General features: G+C 50.4%; 1 protein-coding gene across 1 annotated transcript in view; it reads left to right on the forward strand.

The window, feature by feature from the left end:
• Window positions 1-21,151, forward strand: part of ALPK2 (alpha kinase 2) — a 120,547-nt gene extending 99,396 nt beyond the window's left edge. Inside the window, exons 11-13 of the mRNA XM_034995875.1 lie at window positions 1,039-1,256; window positions 6,238-6,286; window positions 18,907-21,151. Of these exons, the coding sequence (XP_034851766.1) occupies window positions 1,039-1,256; window positions 6,238-6,286; window positions 18,907-19,135 (496 nt within the window). The 3' untranslated portion in view covers window positions 19,136-21,151. The remainder of the gene's footprint in view (window positions 1-1,038; window positions 1,257-6,237; window positions 6,287-18,906) is intronic.
• The last annotated feature ends 4,947 nt before the right edge of the window (window positions 21,152-26,098 follow it).

Consider the following 26,098-nt stretch of genomic DNA (forward strand, 5'->3'; position numbering starts at 1 on the left):
TCCCCTGCGGCCACCACCACTGTTGTGCTGTGTGCTCCCTGGTTCCCTGCTCAGCCCTCGCCCCCGCACGGCCCCTTCTCCCCAGAGTGGCAGACTCATCCATAACACGGGTGTGTGATCGTGGCAATCCTCTGTCCAAAACCCTCCAGGAGCCTCTCATCCAAATCGGTACAAAGGGCCAGAGTTTTTCAAATGACCTTCCAGACCCCATAAGGTCTGGCTTCCCGTTCCCTCCCTGTCTGCACCCACCTGCTACCACCTCCCCTTTGCTGACTCTACTCCAGCCACACGGACCCCTCCCTGCTCTTGGAACCCACCAAGAATGCTCCTGCACCAGCGCCTTTTCCCTTTGTTGTTCCTTCTACTTAGAATGCTCTTCCCATAGATACCCTCATGGCTCCCTACCTCCCTTCCTACAGGTCTCTGCTCAAACGTTCTTTCTTAACAAGGCCTTCTCTAACCTCCCTCAGTAAAATAGCAGCCCCTGCCTGATCCTTGCGCTACCTAGCACCTTTCCACTGCTTTATTTTTTCACCTAGCACCTAGCACTACTATACATTGACTTCTTTATTGCCTGTCTCCCTCATTTAAATGTAAGATCCTTGAGAGCAGAGCCTCTGTTTTCTTCGCTGTTTTCTGGAACAGCATGTGGAAGACCATCTGACATAGAAACCACTGAAGGAATATTTGCTGACTGAATGGAAGGAAGGAAGGCAAGAAAGAAAGAAGGAGAAATGATGGGTGGATATATGGCCAATGGGTCACTGAGATATGACTATAAAGCAAACATTCATTTCCACATGGGCAGTCAAACTCCTTCCCAAGGAAGGATTTCTGCCCAACTCCAGGCACAAAGGAAAGACAGAAATGTATCTTTCCACCTATTGAACAACCATTGTGGTCGGGGGCCAGCCTATATCTAGTGGGGTCTGGGGATTTGTTCTGCATCTCCCTGCTCCCCCAAGTGAAGGCAGAATGCCCCCAGTCTCTAATTCCAGGTGAGAACGTGATGTGTGCCCATGCTGTCTTCCCTTCCAGGATAATTCCCATCTTTCTTATCCATCGCCCTGCGAACAACATCCCTTATGCAACAGTGGAGGAGGAGCTGATTGGAGAATTTGTGAAGTATTCCATCAGGGATGGGAAGGAGATAAACTTCTTGAGAAGAGAATCGGAGGCTGGTCAGAAGTGTTGTACCTTCCAGCACTGGGTATACCAGAAGACAAGTGGCTGCCTCCTGGTCACGGACATGCAGGGTGAGGAAAGCAGCCTGGCCTGGCTTCCAGGGATGCCACGGGCCTGGAATATTCCTGGGGGTGTGGATGGGAGGAGAGGGAGAGGTCTGCTGGATGCCTTTAAGCATCTTTACCAGCAGAAGGTGTGACTAATGTCTCATCAGGAACAAGGGCTGAGAGAGGAACCTGAAATGACCAGCCAAATGGAGCACTAAAATACATTGTAATAATTCATACCAATAATGCGTTCCTATTACTACAGGTAACCGAAAATTGGCTTGATTGTTCTGTCCTCCACAGGGGCAATTCCGAAGTATGGAGGAAAATCTGGCTGTACCAAAAGATGAATTAAGATGTAATCATTCATTCTTAATAGGTGAAAGGGTCTTTCACAGTTGCTTTAGATTTTCAAGCTCCACTGGCTAGTTTGCAGCATTATCGATTTATATGCAAATTGACGGGAATGCCTTTGTCATATGAAGTGGGGATATGATAATTAGGGTACCTGAGACCAGTTGCAGTTTGGGGTTCCCCAAGACCACCTTCTGGTTCATTGATTTGCTGGAAGAACTCACAGAACTCAGAAAATCCTTTACACTCATGGTTATGGTTCCTTACAGTGAAAGGATACAGACTCAAGTTAGCAAAAGGAAGAGGCTCGTGGGGCAGAGTCAGGGGGAAGCCAGGTGGAACTGGCAGGTGTCCTGTCATGGTGGAGTCATGTAGACAGCACTTACTTCTCCCAGCAACGATGTGTGGCAGTGCACAGGAAGAGCATGGGAAGCTCGCCCAAACCTCGGTGTTCAGAGTTTTTACTGGGGGGAGGGGGGCGCATCACATAGGCATCACTAGTCACAAGGTGGACTTTGGTCTCTAGCCTCTCCAGAGGTCACACCCATGGCCCCAGGTAGACCAAGACACTCTTATCAGGCAAGTCATTCCGGGGCTTAGGGGTTACCTCTCAGGAGCTGGGCAAGGATTGAACCTTTGGGCAAGGTTAATCCTTCCCTGCACACAAATGTTCAGGTACAAATATTGGGGAAGGGATCCCAGGAAACGCTGGTAGGAGAGAAAAGTGGGACAGGCAGTGGGAAGGCGGCCAGCAGGGGAACCTTATAACAAAGCCAGTTTCCGCGGCGGGTCACTGAAGCTCCTGCCTGCTGGGGAGACTCTGGGAGCCTGTGCAGAGCACGCTCCTCAGAATTATCTCATGCAAGGAGTGAGGGAGCAGGGGTATTTATACACCAACTGTCTTCAGCTACCAGTGGAAGGCTACTCCTGGTGGGGGTGTTAATGCTCCTGTACTGGCCCCCTGCACATGGACAAGCCAAGCTGAGCAAAGCAGGCTCCCGTGATCAGAGAAAGTTCTCAGGCAAAGAAATGCTGGTGGCATGTGGAGGGGGGCCAGCGTGCACAGAAGCGGTTAGGGTGAGGGCAGTGGGTGGGGCGCCAACAGTTTCTACCACAAGGGTTTTCCTTTTCCTCTTCCTTTCCAAATAATAATACTGCAGAGAAAAATCTGAACTATAATCGGGTGCCTGCTCTATGTCAGACCTTGTCACAGATGAGGATCTCCAGCTCTTTCTACAGCCTGGTGGTGAAGAGCAAGACTGCCTCTGGGTTCTGTTCCCACCGCTTCCTAGCTGTGAGCCTTGGGCAAATTACTTCCCTCTCTGCGCCTCAGTACTTTACATGTGGGGTTGTTGTGAGGCTTAAACAGAATGGGAAGACATGTAGCACAGCATTGCCACATAGTAAGTGTTCCCTGGTTTTTTAAACTTTTTATTTTGAGATAACCATAGACATAAGAAGTTGCAAAAATGTTCAGAGAGGTCCCCCTTGTTGTATGTACTCATTTTTTCCTATAATTTTTGTCTGATCTTCATAAGACAAAAGGAAGACATAAGACATATGTCTGCAAAGAAGACATTAGGATCCCATTTTACAGATGAGAAAACAGAGGCTCAGAGACAGTGCTTTGTCTGCTGTCACTCAGCTAATAAGCAGAGGGGTCCAAGACTCTACCCTGTGGTTTCTGACTCCAAAAGCCAAGCTCTTTCCACTAAACTGCAAATTTACCAATTTGCGAGAGATGGCCAAGTGTCTCCCGATGTTAAAGCTTCTAGTGAGGACCTTCTTGTAGGCCAGCTGGGAAGTGCACCGTGTTACAGTCTTGCAGGTGGGGCCAATCTGCATATTGAAGGCTGCCATACCCGCTCACTTTCTGAAGAGACTCCTCTGTCACCCCCCCCCACACACACACACCCCTATCTATTCTAGTTAGACTCCGGCTGTGTAATTCTGGATTCCCCCCTCCATCTTTTCTCCTTCAGAGTTAATTTTGCAATAAATGTAGTTCTTCTACTGAAAAGCAACACCCTGGAACTCCGTGCACAGCTAGTTTTGCTTCCAGGCACTTGTAAACAAGCGTAGTGCAATGTTACATCCCTCGGTAAATGATGTGTGCGGTTCAATGTGTTAGCACGGGGTATCGTAACGGGGTTTATTCACTCTCTGCTGCTGGGGAAAATCTCTTTATTGTCATCATCGTTGTGTACAAGATAGCACATCCATTCTCCAGAGAACCTGTACATTTTCTAATTTAACTGAGACACTGGAATGAGGATTTAAAAAACCCCAAACAAACCCAACTCCACTATGACCTTCTCAGACGCTTAAAAGCGATCCCCGCCCTCATTGCATTAGGTTGTTGACAGGATTGTGGTGGGTTCTGCAAGCTTGGGGGTGAAATAGCCGCATGTGATTTGGCCCTGAGGTCTGCCCACCGCTGAGATCACTAGGGATCCTAAGAAGCGGTCACCCCAAGGACCCAAGAGCTCAAGTTCTGGAGAACAAATTCCTGATGCTGCCTACTTCCTTCCTTCCACCAGAAACGACCCGTAGATGACTGTTATCCCCCACTCCACTTCATTGCTCCACACTAGAATTCAAATTATTATCCTATGGAGACTTGGGTTGAATCCCCAGCAAATTACTAAACCGAGACGCGTTTCCTTTTCAAAATTATATTTTTCTCAACTGTAAGTGATAGCTGGTAACTGTGAGAGGCAGGAAAAGCAATTCCCAAGTTCAAGGACCTTTTGCCAAATGACCTTTTAAAATTGGACTGAAATGCAGCTCAGAGCTGTGATTTTTAAATACAGCATTCCACAAAAACAAGATGTCCAAAGAGGGCTTTTACAATTTGGTGTCTTTTTTTTTTAAAGCACAGCCCCTGTAATAAAGGTTATATGAAGCATTTCTGCATATGTTCTCGTTGTTAGCAGCTTTGCAAGAATGAGATGAATTATTCGCCCTCTGCGAAAGCGGCTTTTAAAATGCTCACTGGCTCACCCAAAGTGCCGGGTCTGATTTAGCTCACAGGTGCACTGCAGAAAAGGAACTCCATTGCTTCTGTCTGACTAACCAGCCTGAATAGCAGCATGGCCTGTATTTTTGCCGTGCTCTGGGCAGATGCTGCTGAATCAGGGCATTAACCCATCAGGGTTCCTCTCCCGGGCCTCCGAAAGCAGCGCTCTTAAGAGCGGAGACCCACGGAGCTGGACTGCCATCAAGTCTGACCTCGGGGTTGGCTTGGGAGAGGATGCTGGTTCCTTCGTCCACAGCCCAGGCCGGTTTCTGTGCTGCCAGCCCCTCTGCGAGCGGGTCATCGGCTGGCCATGGGGAATACAGCAACCACAGGCCTGGGTAGGACAAGAGGTAGGGGCAAGAGAGGGGGAGGCAAGCCAGACAGACTGGTGGGGTAGCGCCGTGGACCCCATGCTCTGCCACAGAAGGCCTATCACTAGATTGCAGGCATGTGCTTGAGGCGGAGGTCCACTGAGTCGGAGCCCTTGCCCGTGGCCACCACCCTAGAGAGACAGGAGCTGAATGCTCCTGGGTCTGGCAAGGAGAGTCTGGAAAGGCCAGAGGCCATCCACACTTTGGGCATCAGAAAGGTTTGTCTTCCTCCAGATCTGGAAGAGGTTAGCGATGCAGAGTGAGACGGGGACAGGGTGAGAGCATGGCTCTTCTCCCGCTCCAGGTGAGGGCTACTCCGGCCTTCCCCGCCCTGCAAGACAGAAGGATTTTCCGTTTTCTTTGAGTCTCTGGTTCCTCAGCCACTCTCTCAACTGCTCCTGCTGGAGAGGCACAGGCAAAAAACCTCCTGTGTGCTTGCGCTTCTATCCGGGGTACCGTGGCTCTTGCTGAACCAGAGTGGGAAGCTCAGGGAGCTGTGTGGCTTGTTTTGGTGTTGGTAACCAGCTCCCCCCACCCCCATGGTTTAATGGGTAGAGGTTAGGATAAGTTAAAGGGTTAGACCATGGGTCACAGCGGTCAGCATCTCCAGGCCAGTAGTTCCAAGTCTCCATGTAACTCAGGAGTGTTTCCCTGGGCCTAAAGCCAACCCAGAAAATCTTCCCTCCTTAATTGGGAAACCATCTTTACGGGGATGGGAAATCGCATGTCTGGAGTTTGGCTTGGAACTGAACCAATGCCATCTTGGACTCTCTCACTGCTGACCTCACCACCACCCCCAGCCCACGCCCATGCCCACGTCACCCGCCACTGCAGTGACCCGGTGGAGCAGACCGAAGGCCCGTCTGAGCGTTTCCAGGGAGAGAGCTTGCGGGCCAGGCAGCCGGGCTCAGAGCTGTGCATGGAGCTACGGCAGCGGGGGGTGGGCCAGGCACACAGAGGACATTGTTGCCCGAGCTACAAAGGGCTGGGGGTGGCTGGGGGTGGCAGGCCCCACCACTGGTTCCCGCGAGACACAATTCCCCTCAAGTGCTGTCGGAGGCCTGCCGTCCCCCGTTATCCTCCCACAAAGCTGGAAGTATGTCTGCAAGGCCGTCAGTGCTGATGGAAACGAGGAGGAACGTGTGCTTATGTAGGAGAGGAAGGAGGGTGGGCTCTCAGTACCCCTTCCGCCGGAATGGATGGCCAGTCCTTTCCCAGGAGCCCCGGGTAACACAAATCCCACCTCTCTCTCTCCCTATAGGTGTAGGAATGAAGTTAACTGACGTTGGCATAGCAACACTGGCTAAAGGGTGAGTAGAAAAAACCCCAGCACATCTCATTCGATTCTGAGCCTCCAAACACCTGCCGGGCACACTCTGTGAAACCAATGTGGGCAAGTCGATTTCTTGTCCCAACTGCAGATGACAAATGTTCCTGGGACGAATTCAATTCGCTTCTCTCACTTACCAGGAGAGCCATGGGGGGTCAACGCCAGCATGATTGGAATTTCTTTTAATCATGAACATTCCATTTTTCTGCCTTTGATATCTTCACTATTAGAACCTTCGTAATTTTTCTGCATTTGAGTGCAGTGAATTCAATTTGCATATTTTTAACGATCCCCCCCCCCTTTTCCCAAAAAGTCCTTCAGGCGGCTCCCACACTTCCCTGGAGGTGCTTTCAGGAGCAAGTGGCTAGGGAACAGCTGTGATGCATTACTCTGGGGGTTGTGTGGCTTCGTTTTCCCAGTTCAGTGTAGGGTGTTGCTTGGTTCCATGTGGGCTCTGCCCGGACGGCACTGTAACGTCTTACTGGCTTATCTCTTGGACATCTGTGCCTTCTCGCTGCTTTGCTGGACCACCGTTGAGGAGAAGGCAGGCAATTTGTGGTTCCCGGTGAAAATACAGTTCTGGGTTGGAGCTGACCCTGGCTTTTGCCCACTCCCGCTGTTCCCATGGCCTAAGACTGTCTATTACGAGGACGAAATAGAGGGATGGAAGACTTTTCGAAGGGATGGATGGCTTATGTGTTATTATTGTCCAGGTATGGCGAGGCCAATCCTTTCCTGGATGGAAAAGGAGGACAAAAGTCACTGACAAGCGTTTGTTGCACTCAATCCCTAAGAGGGCCAGGCTGCGGGGTCCACACAGGGAAGCACGAGGGTCAGTCTGGAGGCAGAGCATGAGCAACATGTTTGATTTGGTTTTCAAGGGAAGGAATGGGTGAGGCAGGGATAGCAAGCTTGGGATTGGCTAGTGTGAAAAATGTCAGCAGGCTCTGGGGTTGGGGGGCTGTCCTCCTTGTCTGGCCCTGGTGCCATGAAGGCAGGTGTGAGAACCGGCTTTAGATGGGCTAGTTTGCATACGAAAGGTGTTCTAGAAGGCCAGTCATCCACTATCTCTAGGAATTGGCTACCTGGGAAGGGCAGTCTCTCCAGGGTGAGCAAGACCCCAGATGTCACAACATCAGAAATAGAGAAAACAGAACGGCCTGATTAATAGAGCTTACTCCCCCATGGCTGCTAACGACTTATCCAAGGGAACTTTCTGGTTATTTCCGTCCACCAGCATCAGCAGTCCCTCAACAAGTAAACCCATCTCCAACCTTAGTGAAGGGCAGAGAAAAGCAGAGGAATGGGGCAAAAAAAGGGGGAAAAGGGGCTTTTTAACCTCCAGATCATTGACTCTGATTCACAGAGTTCTCACTGACAACACAGAGCTTGTGGTCTGGGTTTAGAACTAAGATGCAGTTTGGGTGTTTTCCTTCTAAAAAGCGGCTCAGGATAATACAGTTTTGTGTGGGGATTCCCTCCGTACGGCGTCCCCAGTGCCGACCAGAGCCCTAAACATCAGATGAGTCTGGAAATGTCGTTGTGGCCTTGGGTATTTGAGGAGAGCATGGCAGGCAGGGTACGACGTATAGTGGGGAGAACTGGGGTTTCAGAGAGAGTCTTGGGTTCAAATCTTGGCTTGTGCCATTTACTTGTGACTCCCAGTGGCAGCCTTGCTTCTTCTTGTGTTACAGGCGTTTGTCCGGCCGGTGGGATGGGTGACTGCGCATCCTGGTGTGCGCGGGATGGTGCCATTTCATGTCTGTTGTCCTCATACCCATCGAGTTAGTCATTTGTCCTGGACAGTTTCCCCCACTTAGAGAAAAAAATAACGGTGCTGCTCTTTATGAAGAGATTTCTCTGGACCTCAAAAGCTTTGCCCAAGTAAAGCAGATTCCGTGTTCCCTGTGGGCTATTGCAAATTCAGCATCATGCACACCTGGTTTGAATGCTGGGTTCTCGTCTTACCAGCTATGTGATCAGGTGACTTTAAAAAAAAATTTTTTTTTTTTAAGATTTTATTTATTTGATAGAGAGAGAGTGAGAGTGAGCGTGCGAGTGGGAGGGAGAGGGGCAGAATTGGAGGGAGATGAACAAGCAGATTCCTCACTAACATAGAATCTTGATCCCACGATGAGAGATCATGACCCGAGCAGAAACCAAGAGTTGGAAGTCTAACAGACCGGGCCACCCAGGCATCCCGGGTCACGTGACTTTAAGTTCTGGAAGCCACTGATCTACCGCATGGGGACACAGAGGGCTGTCTTGAGGATCCCTCCCCCACCCCCGTTAATCTGCATCCAGGCCCGGAAGCTCAGTATGTGCGTGACCAACACTGGTTTCCTTCCTCCCTCTTCCCTCAGCCTGATGCCAGGGTATACAAATTTCATAGCATTCTTTAGAACACCTTTCTACCAAAACAAAGCAGAAACCTGCCCAAGAAGTTTCAAAAGCTAAGACAAGCTTAAGAGCATGATTATTTAAGACATCTTTTAAAAGCATCTTAACAGTTTCCGGGAACTCATTGTACATTTTGGTCCTCATTTTAAAAAGAAATGCAATCCCTTGGATTGTTCTCAGCTTTAATGTGACTTATCTGGCTTGGGACAACTGCCCAAGACCCATTAGAAGAGCTGATGGCTGGAGCCCAGTGCAAAATGTTGTCTCTAAAATGTTACTTATGGCCTTCTCTCCTAAGGAGTGGTCAGGAGGAGATGGGACAGAAGGGAGTTCTGAAGCATCTGAGAGCTTTAGAAGGGACACTAGATCATCTTGTCCATTGTTTTTTAAAAACTGTTCTTTCAAATTTTCCTAAGTCACAATTCTTTCCCCCCAAAGAAACATTTCTTAGAAGCCCAGTTTAAAAAGCTGATAAAAGGGGGACCCCCGATTGGAGTGTAAGGAGTGGTTGGGAGATCTCTTCGGAGGCCCTTGGGAACCCCTCTGCTCTGGACTGAGAACCAACAACCATGTCCAACCTTCTTACTTTCCCAAGCAGGAGGTGCAGGGAAAGGGGCGGGCTGCTTACAATCACGGCACGTTTGGAGCTGAAACTCAACTGAAGAGACTCTCCAGGGAAACTAGAGCTGCAACATGGAGCTCAAAGGGAAGAACCCTTGGAAAGGGTTCTGATTCGAAGGCAGCTCCAAGACAGGCTGAGGAGAGTCCGGGTGGGAAGGACTGCAAGCTGGGGAAGAGGCTGGGGAGCGCTGCAGATGCCCCAGGGCCTCTGCAGAGCAGGAGAGAGCATGGACAGCTAAGTGTCCATAATGCACTTTCTCTTTATTCTTAGCAAGCACCGCAGAGGGCTTAACGCATCCCGGCTGGAAAGGGAGGAGCCTGGGGAATGGGCACGATCCTAAGAAGCAGTGTTCCGTGTAGGCAGCATTACACACGGTCTTTTAACCACATTAGAAAGAACACAAGGCATGGATGGGAGAAGCATGGAGGAGGCCAGTCTGACTTACTTTACTAACAATTAATAACAACAACAATAATAAACCGGGGCACCTGGCGGGCTCAATCTGAAGAGCATGTGACTCTTATCTTGGGGTCGTGAGTTCGGGCCCCACGTTGGGTGTAGAGATTACTGAAAAAAATAAACTTAAAAAACTTCTTTTTTAATAATAAACAATACACTGTTTTGTTTAAAGCAGCAAGAAAAAGATCTCCCAAATTTAGGACCCACCCTTCTCTGGCCAGCAGTGGTCAGAATCGTTGGCAGGAGGAGAAGCCATTGTGTCATTTAAAGAAAATATTCCCTTATGTCTCAATCTGCACCGTGTGTTTGGCTGCTGGCCTCCCAGTAAGCGCGACCTGTCTTGTCCTCTTGTTGAGTGAAGGCAGAGGGTATGCGACTATTTTGAAGGCAGTTATTTACAGTCTTGTAAAACAAAACAGGAACTGTCATGACTTATTTGTTTTGATACCACTTTACCTGGTAGAATGATCCTTAAGACAGAAGTATGTCCTATTTCTCCTGGGAGCCAGCGATAGGAAGATGTCTGGAAACGCATCACCTGTCCCTCAGTACCCATGATCTTCCAGCAGTGGTGAGTGCGAAAACTTCAGCTTACAAAGTGTGGGCAATAACACTGTTACAACATCTAATAACCCATTTTCTCGGCAGACCCAAGACACTGACCGGACAGTTGAATATTTTTCCCATTTGGAATTGCTTGAAAGCTCTTTGAAGGGGAAAAGGGAAAACGCCTAGTTCTACAACTGGAGATTTAGAAAGTTAACTTCACCAAATCAAAGCCCGGGTAAACCATGTGTAGGGGAGCCGACCGGCAGGTGTCCCAGTAGGTCCTGCAAACCCGCGCCCCTCCCAGCCAGCCATTGAGTTTCTGGGGAGATGGCGTGATGGGATTGGCCACCAGAGGGCACCAGAGCCAATACGTTTTCCCTTTATAGTCTCCAAAAAAAAAGCTCATTTTATGTTGCGGGGATTAAAGTGAAACAGCGAAGAAGAGTACGCTGAGTAGATTTCTTCCCAGCCAGTAAGCATTGGACGACATAGGTCTGATGTGAAGAGTACCAAAGGACACTCCTCAGGGTGACCAGCGCCAGTATCTCAGATTTCTACACTTGAAAGAAAGAAGCAGCCACGAGATGCATGGCAATGCCCAGTGTCCCTGACATGGAAACCAAATTCAGGAGACAGAATGACAAATGGCTTCTTCCCTGCAGAAGGGCAAACATGAGGTGATGGGGACCCAAATGTCAAGGCAGGAGCCTGGGGAGGACAATTGCCCTGAGAAAGCAGGCTCTGCCGCTGTTGGGGTGTGCAGCTCTCGTCCTACAAGCCCTGAAAAAGAGGACAGATTAAACCAGACTCCCACATTTAGTCAAGCTAAGCTCCAGAAAAAAAGGCTCTACCCTCACTGCCAAGAGCAGCCCACGGCGGAGCCTCGTGTGCCCACGGGCAGGCACAAGTCTGAGACCCCACCGTACCTGGAGGGAAAGGGCAACACAAGCTGGGGGATGCAAAGAAATAGGATTTGTATTCAAGATACACAGCCTTATGGTAGGCTTGTGTGTGCATGGGCGGGCGCGGGGGGGGGGGGGGTGTGCACGCGCCCTGCGTGTGTGCTGACTCCAGGCAGACCATTAATGCATGAATCTGCCAGGAGGGGAGGAAACAAAGGGACCCGGGGACAGAATTTCCTGACATCCTGTAAGTGCTTCTCACAAGCAGGGCTGTGTCCCTGTAGAACCCACACATTCCAGATGACCTGCCAGCGCAGGCTTCAGAGGACAGTCTCTCAGGTCTAAGGGACCTGAGAAAGGCGCCTTACCTAACTCTCCGCTTTCCCCACGGCCCCATTGTCATCTATCCTGGAGGGCAGTCTGCGTCCTGTTTTAATCTGATCAAGCCATCACACAGTAGAGCACGTTGGCCAGTGGCTGGTTTATTTGGCCAGTCTTGGCCATCAAGGAGGTCTGGAGGCCCATGAAGGGAACATTTACCTTTTTCACAATTTTGGCAAGGCTGGCACCAACAACAATGTTCTTGGTGTGTTCAGAGTCTCCTGGATCCAACAGTCAGCAAGGACATACCCTTCCATGGAGTGGGAATAGCATGGCAGTCTCCTGGTCTTTGCCCAAAAGTCTTGCAAAAGACAGCTTGTTGAAGGGAGTAAAGTTGGCGCTGTGGGCTTCTCCCCCTTCCTTGGCACTACCCCCCAGCCTGGCCATCCCCAAGACCAGAGTGACCTGCAGCCAGGTTCCTTGTCATTTGCCATCCAGCTTCAGAGGCAAGTCTGAACAGGAAGAACATCTAGAGAGGTTGAAGGGTTTGAGATGGGCCCCTGCAGGATGGGCCCCTGGAAGACAGGAGGAGGGAAATGGAAGATGAAGAATTGAGGGCCAAGAGGGTCAGGGTTCACAAGAGCCTGAGAACATAGGGCTAGATGAAGACCAGACTATCCAGAAAGAAGTTCTCAGTGCCTCCAGGAAGGTCCAAGCAAAGTGCGCTGGAGCCAGGTTATAGGGATGGAAGAGGGAACGTGCCACAAAGATGCCATGGACTCAACAAGTTTGTCAAGAGAAGACATGAAAATGTCTAGAAGGTAGCTAGAAAAAGGAGTGTTGTGTGTCTGTCTGTGTGTGTGTCCCACAAAGAATGAGGGGCTCACTGTGGAGTGATGTTCCAGAGGAGCAGAAAGCCTTCCCTAAAGATTTCAGAACTTGTCACATAAAGAAGGCACCTCAGTCAGTGCCGTCCCATCCTGAGCACACTAAAAATGTGGCCACGACCACCCCATGCCCAGATGCTCTCTGATGGTGAAACCTTAATGGGAATGCTGATGCCCTTTTGTCTTAACGGCCCGGCTCTGTGCCCTAAAGGGGCTCCTCCCTCTGCAGCTAAAATCTGGGTTTGGGCGGGAGCTTTGGGAATCACAGCTCTGGGTATTGACAGTGGATGACTCTCAAACTGCCTATTTTAGAGCTGTCTGGTCTCCAGGATCCCCTCCTTGGCCCTCTGTGTCCTAACTTGAGTTTGTGTTTCAGATATTAAGGAGAGGACTATGTGCTGGCGTATCTGTGGGGACCCATGGTCATGAGAACGGGGACCATTGTAGATGCTTGGTTCTCCCTCACCTCCCCAGGGCCTCCCTCCTGCTCTCGCTTCCTCAGAGCCCCTCCTGGCTTAGGGAGGTTCCTTCAGCAGCAAGACAGCAGAAGCCATGCAAGTGTGCAGGGCTTCTAGAATGCCCTTGCCAGCAGAACCAGAGAACCAGACTCGTGGGCTGCTTTTGGCCCTCCTCTCTTTACGATTCCGCTGTTTTCCAGCCTGGGCGGATGTCAGGGAAGAAAGTGCCAGGGCCGGTTTCCATGGAGCCTCCCCAGGCTATTGCTCAAACTGGGGCCTGAGGGAGGAGCCAAGAGGAGGCGGAAGGGCAGAGAGTGGGCAGGCTGGGGCAGAGCGGGCTGTCAGCCAAGCGAAGGAGCTGGGGTGGCTTCTCAGGGACATGGAGCCACTTGAGCAGCTGTGTGACCATGATCTGACTTACCCTGTGGGGCAGGAGACCGCCCAACATGGCAGGCAGCAAGGACAGCCCCCGGGAGGCTACAGCTGTAGTCTGGGTGAGGTGGTGGTGGCCGGACCAGGGTTCCCATGGTGCTTGTGGGGGTGGGGTGCGAAGGTCACCTCTCCAAAGGGAGGAAGATCGTAGACAAGCTCAGAACACAACTTGTGTAGAAAACACAGATGCGGTTACATTACAGCATCCCCACCGCAAAGAGCTCAGCGATTCTTAACAGAAGCATTTTCAAAGGGATTGTGTGAAAACAAGATTCCTGTTGTCAAATAATCTTGGGAAACCCTGGGTTGAATAAGTGTAGGTGGTTTCTTTAGTGTGAAACTTCATATGGTGTTTAAAGAGCCAGTGGGTGATTTCAAGGCCCAGGGGCGCAGGGAGAAAGATTATAGAGCATTAATTGCGGTACTTACACCACAGGATGATTTTTATTTCAAAGCATCTTGTGGGGCTCTTGCTCCTTGGAACATATTTCGGGAAATGCCGACCCACAGGAACAATTACATAGCATGGCTCCTGAAGCCTTCCACAAATGTCCTCTGGCCTCATCCCTCCTCAGAACACCTGCTCTTGCTTAGAACATCCTCTGAATCTTCACCCATGCCATTCCCTCTGCCACATAAACCCCAAGCCATCCTTCCTGTGTGAATCCTGCTCAGGACCCATGGCGCAGTGGGAAAAGCCCCATCTCTCAGGTTCCTATAGCTGTTTATCACATAAAATGTAATTATTTGTTTGTGTATCTGTCTTCCCTACAAGATGGCCAGCTTCTGGAAAAGGGCCACGTACCTTATTAATCCTTTTTAATCTCCCCATCATGTCTGCTGTCTAGCTGGTGCCTAATGAAGGAACAAATGAAGAAATGGAGGGTATTGACGGAACTGTAGGAATTACCAGATGGTTCCAGAGTGGGGGGCTGCCCCGGGTCCCTCCTTTTGTACATGTAGATAGCAATCTGTTCTATCTGTTCATAAATCCAGCCCTGGCTTTCTTGTACACACACACCCCAAAACTAGAGGTTTATTTCAATTCCTCACCCTGAATTCTGGGTCCTTGTAGCCATTCCATATAAATTAAAAGTTCCTTCAGAAAGGATATCAAACTAAAATTTGTTCTAAATAGCCTCTGGCTTGCTTCTGAAAGGATTAACTAAAGTGTGGGAATTCTCTATTGCTTTTTCTTGCCCTACGAAGTTTTAACGGGTCCCTTAGTAAGTCAGACAAAAACCTTAATTCGTTCAACACAGCCAGATCTGGAAGTTTCTGCCACTTGGCTCCACCCACGTGCCCTCTCCAGGTGTGTTTGGAGGCAATCCATGGCACAGGGAAGCCATGATGAGCTGAGAAGAGAGAGAGAGAAAAGCTGGCCATGCCATCAGCTGGCGATTTTTGTATGAGTCTGATTATCAAGAAGTCAGCCTAGCATGGCTGCCAACGCATAATGAGTACTGAATAAATCTGTGCTGAGTCAGGACAGGATTGTGGAAATAGAGAGCTTCCTAGGATGTTGTATGACACAACTTTCATGAACAACCATATGCCTGTGTTCCAATTTAAATAGAAAAGTGTCTCCAAGATGCAGTAGGGCTGACTTGAAGTCATCACACTTCAGTTCATCTCTTGGCCCCTCCAGGTGGGGTTGCTGGACCAGCAGCATCAGCAGCCTCCCAGACCTCCTTAGAAATGCAGGATCCCGGACCCCAATGCAGACCCCCGGACCTCCTTAGAAATGCAGGATCCCGGACCCCAATGCAGACCCCCGGGCCTCCTTAGAAATGCAGGATCCCGGACCCCAGTGCAGACCCCCGGACCTCCTTAGAAATGCAGGATCCCGGACCCCAATGCAGACCCCCGGACCTCCTTAGAAATGCAGGATCCCGGACCCCAATGCAGACCCCTGGACCTCCTTAGAAATGCAGAATCCCGGACCCCAGTGCAGACCCCCGGGCCTACTGAGCCCAAACCAGCATTTTAACAAGATCCCTGGGTAATTTGTAGGCACCACTCCCATCCGAGGGGAAAGATATTTAAGAAAAGACCCCATTGGGTGATGTTTGGTGGAATGAATGGATGGTTCTACTTGAGGGAGATCGTGAGGGAGGACGGACAGATGAACATAAAGTGATGGGCTAGAAAATTATACTAATTTGAGGTTAAGGATAAAAAGATCCAGTTAGTAAAATTCCACAGAGCTAAGCTTTCTAAAAATGGAAATGTGTGAAAAAGTTCTACAAGGTTCTCTTTATTCTGTTGTATTAGATTCCTGGGGCCACCATAACGAACGGCCACAGACTAGTGCTTAAAACAACAGAAATATATTCTCTCGCATTCTGGAAGCCAGAAGTCCAAAGTCCAGGTAGGTGTCAGCAGAGTAGGTTCCTTCTGGAGCTTGTGAGGGAGGATGTGCCCCACGCCTCTCTCCTGGCTTCCCAAGCTGGTTGTCAGTCCTTGGCCTTCCCAGGCTTGCACATGTCCCGCTCCCGTCTCTGCCTCTGTCGTCACATGGTATTTCCCTGGTGTGCCTGTATGTTTTCTCCCCTTCTTGCGTAGACACCAGGGTGTTGGGTTAAGGGCCCATCCTACTCCAGTGTGACCTCATTTTAATTACATCTATAAGAACACTGTTTCCAAATAAGGCCATGTTCTGAGGTTCCAGGAAGGATATGCCTCTTGGAGGGGACACTATGCAACCTAGTACATCCGTCTAACAAGAACAAAAGAGGTGAGTGCAGTGGGGATCATGCTGGAGAGATGTCAGGCTACTTGAGATTCATGGTCTCCTCTACTCCTGCTAGTGGCAGATGGCACATGGGGCTTGCAAGGGGTACCAGAGGCAGGAGAACTTGTATTCCCTATTGCTTGGTGGTATAGGAGAGCTTTATGTCCTTTGAAACACTCTGGGTTAATTGATCTAGGAACACGAAGGATGTTGCCCTGTTTTCTCTTAAGGCATCGGCCACGGCTGTGAGTTTGAGAGAATAGGAAGTCGTGGCAGGAGCCCAGCATCCCTGACTGAGACCAAAACTAAACTGAGAACGGAGAAAGATTTTTAATTCGGCAGATGCTAGGTAGCCCAAAAGATCTACATGTGAGATAGGTAAGGGATGGAAGTTCATTATTTCATGGCATGCCAAGTGGAAGGTCCAAAATGAGACTCAGAGAGAAAGAGAAGTTCAGAAATGTGCTCTGGAGACCCTCTGGGCTGAGGTGAGGCAGCTCTGAGGATGGGGCTGGTGTCCGTTTTATCCTTGACCTTTACTGAAGAGCCTCCCCTGGACGGGTATGTTGGGAATCAGGTAGTGTCCTGGGAGAGATCACAGTCTGTGTAGAGATGTGAGGCATCCCCCGAATTCTGAGAAGTGGATGTAGTTCTCCTACAGATACAGGGAAGACGTTGGAGAGATTTCTTCTCGTGGTGGGGCTAGGGCCAGGGAGGGCCCCACAGAAAGGCACTTGAGCTGGTGGCTGAGAAAGGGGCTCCTAGACCAAGCAACGCAGCCTTCCCTCTAGGGCCCCACCAGGCCCACGGCCGTCTATGCTAAAAACCAGCCCCAGTCCCTGCTGCCCTACTTTGGCTTTCCAAGAGGAGTCTAAAGAAAGAGTGACATAGAGGAAAAGAAGGGGCCAGATTTCCGGGAACAGGCCTGGGCTCCCCAGGGCTAGTCAGGAGGGCAGACCCTGCTGCAGAGACTGGATATTGTCCGAATGTTTAAAAGCCTCAAGGCAGCCTGAGACAGGTGACCACGACTTGTTTCCAGGCAGGGAGGTTGCCCCTGCCCATGACCTTCCTAGTTTGTGTGAGAAGCGAGGCCTCCCTCCAGCAGAAGGATGGGCTCGGGCTCTCCAGCATGTCTGCCAAGCACAGGCCGAGGCCGCCTCGCATCCTGCCCGCCGCATCCTGCCCGCCGCATCCTGCCCGGGAGCACTCAGGCACCAGAGGGACACAGTGGGCCTGACAGTTCAGCCTTTCTCGCGGTGTCCTACAGAAGATAGAGATGTATAGATGACGTGGTTGGCAGTGGAATTTTTTCTACTCTGCTGGATTCAACTCCTGTCTCCAGCTGACTTTTCCTTTAATGAGGGAGCTTGGCTTTTAGGAACCGAGTCATTTTTCACAAGCAAATGGACTGTGGGCTCCCAGGGGCAGAGTGTTCCCTTGCAGGGAGGAGGAGGAGGGAGCAGGCTGGATTTGTAACAGATTCATCAAGTTAGAGCTGCTGCCTGATGCTCTGGCCCCAGGGATGAAAGGAACCTTTTACTCCCTTAACAGCTTCAAACCCAGCTCGGATTTCATAGGGAAAAGTGTACAGTCCTGGTCCCCATTCATTCCAGGCTTGTTCACCATTGTGGTTTCTACCAGCCAATGAAAGAGACCGATTTCTTGTTTGTCCTATTAATCAGATGTGCCCAGGGCTCTCTCCCACCCAGCAGGGCTGGTTTCGTGGGCATGCTATCTGTGTGGTCCACTGGGACCTGCGCTCAGAAGGACCCTGGGCTTCATTGAACGCGTGCTCGACTGTTGTTGTCTCAAAAGTCTTCATAATTTTTGAACATGGTGCTCATGGTTTCATTTTGTACGGGGCCCTACAAATTATGCTGACTGTTCCTTAATGCCAGGCTCACCCCAGCTCCCCCATTTACCTCCCTCACTCTTCAATATTGGCTTGAACATCCCTTCCACAGGATGAAATGTTATAATATTGATCATTAAATAACTTGGTCAACACTAACTGAATCTGTACAGCATGTCAGACACTGAGCTAGGTGGTCTGTGTGGATTTTCTCATTTCATCCTCTCAACAACCTGTCAAACAGCTTTCTTGGTGGTGGGGAGATTGGGGGCCTGGAGACTTGTCCCCTCAAGGAGGACACTAACCTTCTGTGATTGGGATGTGAAAAAAGTCATTTACAGTTTGAGTATTAAATGTCCCAACCCAAAGGAGCAACCCTTGAGACTACTCCGAGGCAGGTCAGTGTGGTCCCTTCTAGAGCCCACTAATGACAAAGGGGGAGGCGGGGTGACACAGGACAGAGCTGAGCTGCATCCTAATCTTGGCTCTTGTACCAACTTGCTTAGTTTTCTTGGCTGGTGCCAGAATCTCTGGGCCTAAATTCCTTTAACTATAAATCAAAAGGTCTAAACGAAATCATTTTTTCCAGCCCCAAAGTTGTAGAATTTTTTATTTAGAACCTCTGGGTGGGATGGGGTAGCTTTCAGACCACCAGGAGGTCTAATTTTTATCAAGATGGTCCAGCACTAGTCACTATGACTAAAAGGAAAAGAGCAATAACATGCTGTTTTATTGGAACCATAAGCATCTAGAAGACTTGTGTAATCCCAGGCCTTGGGTCTGTACTCTGCATGCCAGTGGGTCTTTGCCTTTGCTCAGTCCCACGGGGTTTGTTTCTCCTTTCAATAGTTGTGACAAACATTTAGCCCTTCTTGTCTAGAGTGGGAATCAGGATATTTTCCATGTACCCTTAGTCTCCCCTGTTAAAGCTGGTGAAGTGTCCTGTTTTTAAAAAAGTCTGTGTCCTTCTACCCAAACTCACAGGTACAAAGGATTTAAAGGCAACTGCTCCATGACCTTCATCGACCAGTTCGAAGCGCTACACCAGTGTAACAAGTATTGTAAAATGCTGGGGCTGAGATCACTCCAAAACATCAGCCAGAGACAGAAGGAGCCACGTGTCAGTAAAAACAAAACTCAGCCCAACTCCACAACCGTCAAGATGGCGCCCGGGCCCCCCGCGGCAGGAAGGAAGACCTCGCGTCCCCTGTGAACTGATGGCCGCCAGCCGGCAGCACCCAGCCTTGTGGGCGGAAATCTGGGGACACTCAAGAGAGAACGTGTAGCCTGCGTCACGCACAGCGGTGTGACCGTCCTCTTTCCCACTGCCCCGGCGCCACCCTGATCCAAACCCATCACCTGCTGGCCTCCCTGAAACGACTTCGGGGCAGGATTTGTGACCAGACGTGGGGAGAGACGGAATCAGCTGTCACTCCCAGAAGACAGTCCATCTTTGTGCCCACCGTTAGCATGTTTACCGACTTCACGTTCTTTGTCTACTTGTGTGTTTGCACGTGGTTGTGTTGTCAAGGACTTGGTGCTGAGCAGGGTCTGTCCACAGCCCAAACCCTCCCGGCCCCCCCTTCCTAACCTGGGGATTTCTAGACGCACCCAGCTGCTGTCTACACGGAAAACGTGAATTCCTCCATTGGGTCAAGTCGTCAGGCTAGTGTGGAATGTTCTATTGTTGCCAGAGGTGGTTTCTAACACACAAGGCCATTTCCTTCATTCTTTACACACCCGGCTAGAATTCTGTGCTTAATTAAATTCATATTTAAACAAAGAGTGTGAGATGCATAGATTGGCACAGACACTTGCTCTTTAGAATCTGTGCTGTATTCTGCCTTCCCCCAGGATGAGTACTTTGGTGATCTCCTACTCAGCTTACTGGAGCATGACATCGATGCATCTGTGTTTTCTCCCCATTCCTACGTCCCAGCGAAGGTTCCATCAGGCTCCGCTCTGTAAAGCCAGGGCTGACCCCGCCGTAGGACACGTGAAGATGGTGCAGAGCCTGGCTGGGGCACCCCAGCTCATGGGGACCCCCGCCCCTCCCCACAGCCCACAGTGTCTCCTTCCCGGCCAGTGGGGGGTCCCACAGGGGTATAGGGCAGAATGGTAGCGGCCGTTCACATCAGGCAAGAAGAAATGACAGAAAGACAGCTCGGGGATGGTTGTATACACTCCAGAATGGGAGAGAATGTCTGCCCGCCCCACTGGTTTGTTGTGGTGGTTGTCGAATTAACAGACTAGTTTTGAGAGTAGTTTGGGGCTTACAGAAAAATGAGTGGAAAGTACAGAGGGTCCCCATATGCTCCTTCACCCCCACTCCGCTGTTTACCCCTTTTACTGTCATCATGCATCTGTGCGACACGTTTATCACACTCAAGGAGCAAATGTACATTGTGATTCGTTAGAGTCCATAGTTTACATGGGGTTCGCTCTTCCTGCTGTGCCTTCCCTGGGTTCAACACACATGTAATGACATGAATCCACCATGACAGTACCATACAGAGTGGTTTCTCTGCCCTACCGATCCCCTGTGCCCCCCAATTCATCTTTCCTCCCCCCACCAACTCCTTGTAGTCACTGGTCTTTGACTGTCTCTGCAGTATTGCATTTTCCAGAATATCATATACAGTAGTTGGAATTCCACAGCATGCAGCCTTCTTGAATGGTTTTTGAAGATGATTTTAACTACTCCCTGACCATATCATTAGGTCACCTCTGAGCAGTGTGAGCAACACTTCTCAAGTTGACAGTGCACACGGGTCACCCAGGATCTTGTGAAAATGCAGGTTCTCATTCGGCACATGTGGGGTGGGGCCTGAGATTCTGCATTTCTAGCACACTCCCAGGGGCTCTCCATGCCGGCCGGGGACCACACGTAGAGGGGGTGTCTACACCACAGGGCCCCGGAGGAGCACCATCTACTTCTCTGTGGGGATGTGTGAAACCACAGGAGGCGATTGCTCGAGGCCGTGGGAGCACCCGGATGGGTCCGAGCGGCCTCCCTTGAGGGGCAGCCGGCTTCCACAGAAGATGCCTGGCTTCTGCTCTAAAATACAGTTCTCCTTGGGCACCAGCTTTGGGTTAAAAAAAGAACATACATGGGATTTTTGTTTTGAAAAGGGATTTGGAGAAATCCCTTCAGCCAGTCACATCTCATCTTTTCAGAAAATCTGCCATCTCCAGCCGTCCTCCTGAAGTGATTCCCTGGCCACAGATCATAAAATGCTCATTTTTCTATGAGGCAGCCTACAGTCTTCTTTCCCCATAGAGATCCTACAGATGTATTTAGCCGTGGAGTTCTAGAAAGTTTCACAATAGCAAGGGGATCGTGGATGCTTAGATTTTTTTTTTTTCAAAGTGCCCTTATTGTTTATTGTCATCTGATTTCATCTGTCTGAAAACATTGGGAAGACCAGGGACAGAAGGGGTGCCCACGGTGGGTGGGGCTGCGTGGCCATCTGTCCACCACCCAAACACGGACCCGTTCTGAGATGATAGATTGTTTTCCTTGCACGAATAAGGTGAGTGTGCACTGGGCTCCCTTACACCAAAGATATCATTCTGGGATCTCAGAAATGCCCACGCTGGTTGCCATTGTTTCAGCTCAGTAACCTGTTCAGTTTCCATTGATTTTCCTGTTTGTCTTCTTAAGTGGGCCGGCCTAGTGGGTCCAGCTGGGGATTCTGTACCCGAGGCACACAGGGTGGTCACATACGTTAAGTGTCTCAGTTTCCTTAAAGGGCTCAACCGTGGAGCTCTGTGACGAGCAGATGACAAAAATAAATGAACGTCTCATTAAAATGGGCTTGTGTTTTCAACAGCAGGTTTATCACTAAGGAGAATGGCAGAGGGCTGATGCCTTCTTGCCAATGGGCATCATATTCTGGAGAGGTCTCATTTCGGATGTGCAGATGGCTGGCTTGTGTTAATATTTCACGTTGTCTTATGGTCCTGGCAACTCCCCAGCCACGCTTCGGAGAAGCCCCATATTAGCAAAGGGTTTCAATAGATTCATCTTAAAAAGAATGCCAAAAGAAGCAACAATTATTTTCTAATTATAAAGTACTCTCGTGTCTAAATATCCATACTGTTTTGTGCGTGTGTTGGGCACGTGTTCCACTGGATGCAGGTGGGAGGCGCCGGCCGCAGCCCGGATCGGCTGGCTGGCCCCATGGATGTTCTGCTCAGCTGGACCACGTGTGCCGAAGTGCACAGATCTGTATTTCTCCCCCACTTGGATCTGCAGATGCCATTCGGGCTTAAACAGTTTAAAAAAAAAAGAAAATAAGAGACACCAAACCTCCTCTGCCTCCCAGCACAGGGCATGTTTTCCAACTCTTTGCTGTAGCAGCTTTGAAATCCTTTGACAGCCTGCCTGCACTGAAACCGTTTTGTAAAAGCCTTCAGCACGGGGTACGCCGTGTGTGGCTGCCTGGTCCCGGGAGCCCAGACTTCGGCTCTGTGATGCGCTGGACAGATATTGACAAGTACTCACTGTAGCACCAGACCAAGAATTTTTAAAGTTCTGCTTTTCACGAGAGGCCCAAATGGTTCCAACTGAAATCATCTCAGAGGCTTGCTTTCTTTCTTTTTCTTCCTTTCTTTCTTTCTCTTAAAATATTTATTTATTTTAGAGAGAGAGACCATGAACAGGAGGGGCAGAGGGAGAGAGAATCCCAAGCAGACACCACGCTGAGCAGAGCCAGACGCAAGGCCCCATCTCACGACCCTGAGATCATGACCTGAGCCCAAACCAAGAGTCGGATGCTTAACCGACTTTGCCACCCAGACACCCTCAGAGGCTCCCCCGCCCCCCGCAAACCACATGTTCTTGATCAGATCTGACCCAGAAAAGCCCTCTGTCTGCTTCTGTTTTAAGGAAGAAAGTTTCCATCTTAGTATCAGAAGCAACTCCAACGCTCTCACCTCCATCTTCCTGTCCATTCCATCACTAGCTCTTTCTCTGTCCAGGAGGAATGAGAAGACGGTGCTCTCTCTGGTGTCTGTGTCAGTCTCCTGGGGCTGCCGTAATAGGGGGCCACAGACTGGGTGGCTTAAATAGCAGGAGTTTACTGTCTCCTGGTTCTGGAGTCCTGAGTCCTAGATCGCGGTGTTGGCAGGGCCACGATCTTGACTGGTGCCCGGGAAGGCTCTGCTCCAGGCCTCTCTCCTGGCTTCACCTGCAGCAGTGGGACTCTGGTCTTCACGTGGTGCTCTCCCCACGTGCACGTCTGTGTGAATTTCTCCCTTTTATAAGGATACCAGTCATGTTGGAGGAGGGCCCGCCCTGATGACCTCATTGTAACTTGGTTCAGACCGTATCTCCAAATAAGGTCGCATTCTGAGATCTCGTGGGTTAGGACTTCAACATATGAGTTTTGGGGGAGACAATTCAAACCATACAGCATCCTTGTCTTTCACACCCACATTGCGGGCAGTTTGTTCAGGCTAGGAGGCCAGGCCAGAGAAAATCAACATGGTGTGTGCGCTGCCCCCTCAGGGCCTCCCCTGACATCAGCCCACTGGGAGCCTATCTGCACCGCCAGCCCTCATCATTCCCAGAGAAAGATCTTCACTTGGGTGCCTCAGTTTCCTCTCCTAGAGTCTTAGAGAAATCTCTCCACTTCTCAAAAGCTGGAGATGTAGCCACGGCTGCCACTGAATCCCAGGGCCCCAGCCCTCCCATGGCATTACCCCCACATCCTAATTGAGCAAACCAGCCTCGGTGCCCCCTGGCTGCTCACTCATTTCACACCATATCCCACCTTGCGGTTTTCATTCCCATCCCTTCTAGATGCCCCTGTGCCCACACACCAGCTTCTGAAACACTGCGGGGTTAACTCATTCATTTTGTTCGATGTTTATCTCCCCCATTACAGTGTAAGCTCTATGAAGACAGAGATCTTCATCTCCTTTGTTTACTGTTGGATCCCTAACAACCCAGAGTGCCTGGAACATAGTAGAGGCTTAATAAATACTTGTTAAATCAATCCTCAAGGCCCTTTAATGCCCAGATGCTCGCAGTGGATACTGTCTTCAGACCGTGCTTTCTGGTTTCTCTGTATATCAGATATACTTCCAAATACTTCCTTCTTTTTCTTCATTTCGGCAAATCGGAGGATGAGGCTTAGAGAAAACCCTCTTCTCCCCGCTCCCATTTAAGAACGCGCTAACTCCCCTGCCCACCCTCCTCTGCCTCGCAGCACCCTGAAGCCTCCTCCCGTCTCGTCCTTCAAGCCCCGCCCCCAGAAAGCCCCGCCCCCAGAAAGCCCCGCCCCCAACAAACCCCGCCCCCAGCTGCGGCTGATCCTTCCCACCGGAAGCTCACCGGGTACAGCTCTTCCCCCACTTCCGGCGTCCCGCGTCCCCCGACAGCCTATTCCAGCCTTCCTTCTCCCACTACCTTTTATTGGTGGGTCTGCAAGTAACCGGCAAAACCCCATTCTTTTTTTTTTTTTTTTAATATTTTATTTATTTATTTGCGAGAGAGAGAATGAGAGACAGAGAGCACGAGAGGGAGGAGGGTCAGAGGGAGAAGCAGACTCCCCGCCGAGCGGGGAGCCCGATGCGGGACTCGATCCTGGGACTCCAGGATCATGACCTGAGCCGAAGGCAGTCGCCCAACCGACTGAGCCACCCAGGCGCCCCAAAACCCCATTCTTTTTTTTTTTTTTAATTTTTTATTCTTATGTTAATCCCCTTACATTACAACAAAACCCCATTCTTACCCCCACCCTGCCACCCCCCGTTCACCCGTGGATTCCAGAGCTCCCAGGGCGTCGGGGGCAGGAAGAGGTGGAATTAATCTGGGCGGCGGGCTCCGTGCGCCATCCCAGGGGATGCTGCTCACCCAGGAGAAGCGGGAACCTGGCCCCTTGCGCTGTGCCGCAGGCCGGCTGTGAACGGTCACACGCAAGCAGACTCTACACCTTCGGTCCGAAATTAGTCTCTCTCTGAACTCCAGGCCCAGCTCTCCAATAGCCTATTCAGCGTCTCCACCTGAATTTCCAGCTGGAGGACCAAACCAAGTCCGTCCAGCACCGGCCACTTGGCTTGCTCCCACATCCGCTGCTCCCAGGCCCCTTCGGCTCGGACAGTGGCAGCTCCGCCCCTCCTGCTGGTCAGGCCCGGACCTGGCAGTGACTCTTGTCCCTTCTCTCTCCCTCACGCACCGCACCTCGTCCACCACCGAATGCCCTGCCTTCCCTTTAAGTGTATCCAGCACGGCCTCGATCCCTATCTCGCTGGCCCAAGGCCCCATCACCGCGCATCTGGCCTTCTGCGGTGGCCTCCTAACCCGTGTCCTTGATTCTGTCCTTGCGCCCACTTCAGGCTACCCCCAGCAGAGCAGCCAGAGCGATCCCATTAAAACCAACATCCTAAGATTCTGTCTTCTTAGGACCCTCCACCACTCCCACAGCTTCCCATCTCCTTCAGAGGAAAGGTCCTGTTCCTTACAGAGGCCAGCGAGAGCCCCATGGGATCCCCCAAATACCCGTCTGGCTTCATCTCACCATTTGCTCACTCAAGTCCAGCAAACCCTCAGGCCCTTTGCACTTGCTGTCCCCTCTGTCTGGAATGTTCCTCTGCAAACATCCACCACCTTCTTCAGGTCTTTGCTCAAAAGTCACCTTCTCAGGGAGTCCTTCCTTGATCACCTGAGTTTAAATTGCTCTCCCTCCCTGATTGCCTTATCCTCCCTCCAGGGCTTTATTTCTATAGCCTTTATTACCATGTGACATAATATACATTGTACTTGTTTTTTAAACTTGTCTATCTCCCTCGCACCAGAATATAAATTTCCAGAGGGCAGGATTTTTGGTTTTTTTCTGGTTTATTCACTGCTACATCCCAATACCTAGAAGATGCCTGGCACATAGAAGACCCTTTGATAAACATTTGTTCACGGCATGAATATCTCTGACCCATCCATGCTGGTGTTCTCTGACACCGAGGCAGGGCATCCTTATTTCTCTCAATTTGATATGACTAAAAACTCTAGCTTCCCTTCATTCCTTGGCATGAGATTGTCAGAGCTGAAACACTTCCAAAGCAAGAAGGCCACATGATGAGCAGTAAGCAGCTGGTCTCTGAATCAAACAGACGGGGGTCCAGTCTTAGTTCCAACACTTAGCAGCCGTGTGAGTTTGGAGAATGACTTCAT

This window comes from Mirounga leonina, unplaced genomic scaffold (genome assembly GCF_011800145.1).
Source record: "Mirounga leonina isolate KUSES-001 unplaced genomic scaffold, KU_Mleo_1.0 Mir_93, whole genome shotgun sequence".
In the NCBI taxonomy this organism is placed as follows: Eukaryota; Metazoa; Chordata; class Mammalia; order Carnivora; family Phocidae; genus Mirounga; species Mirounga leonina.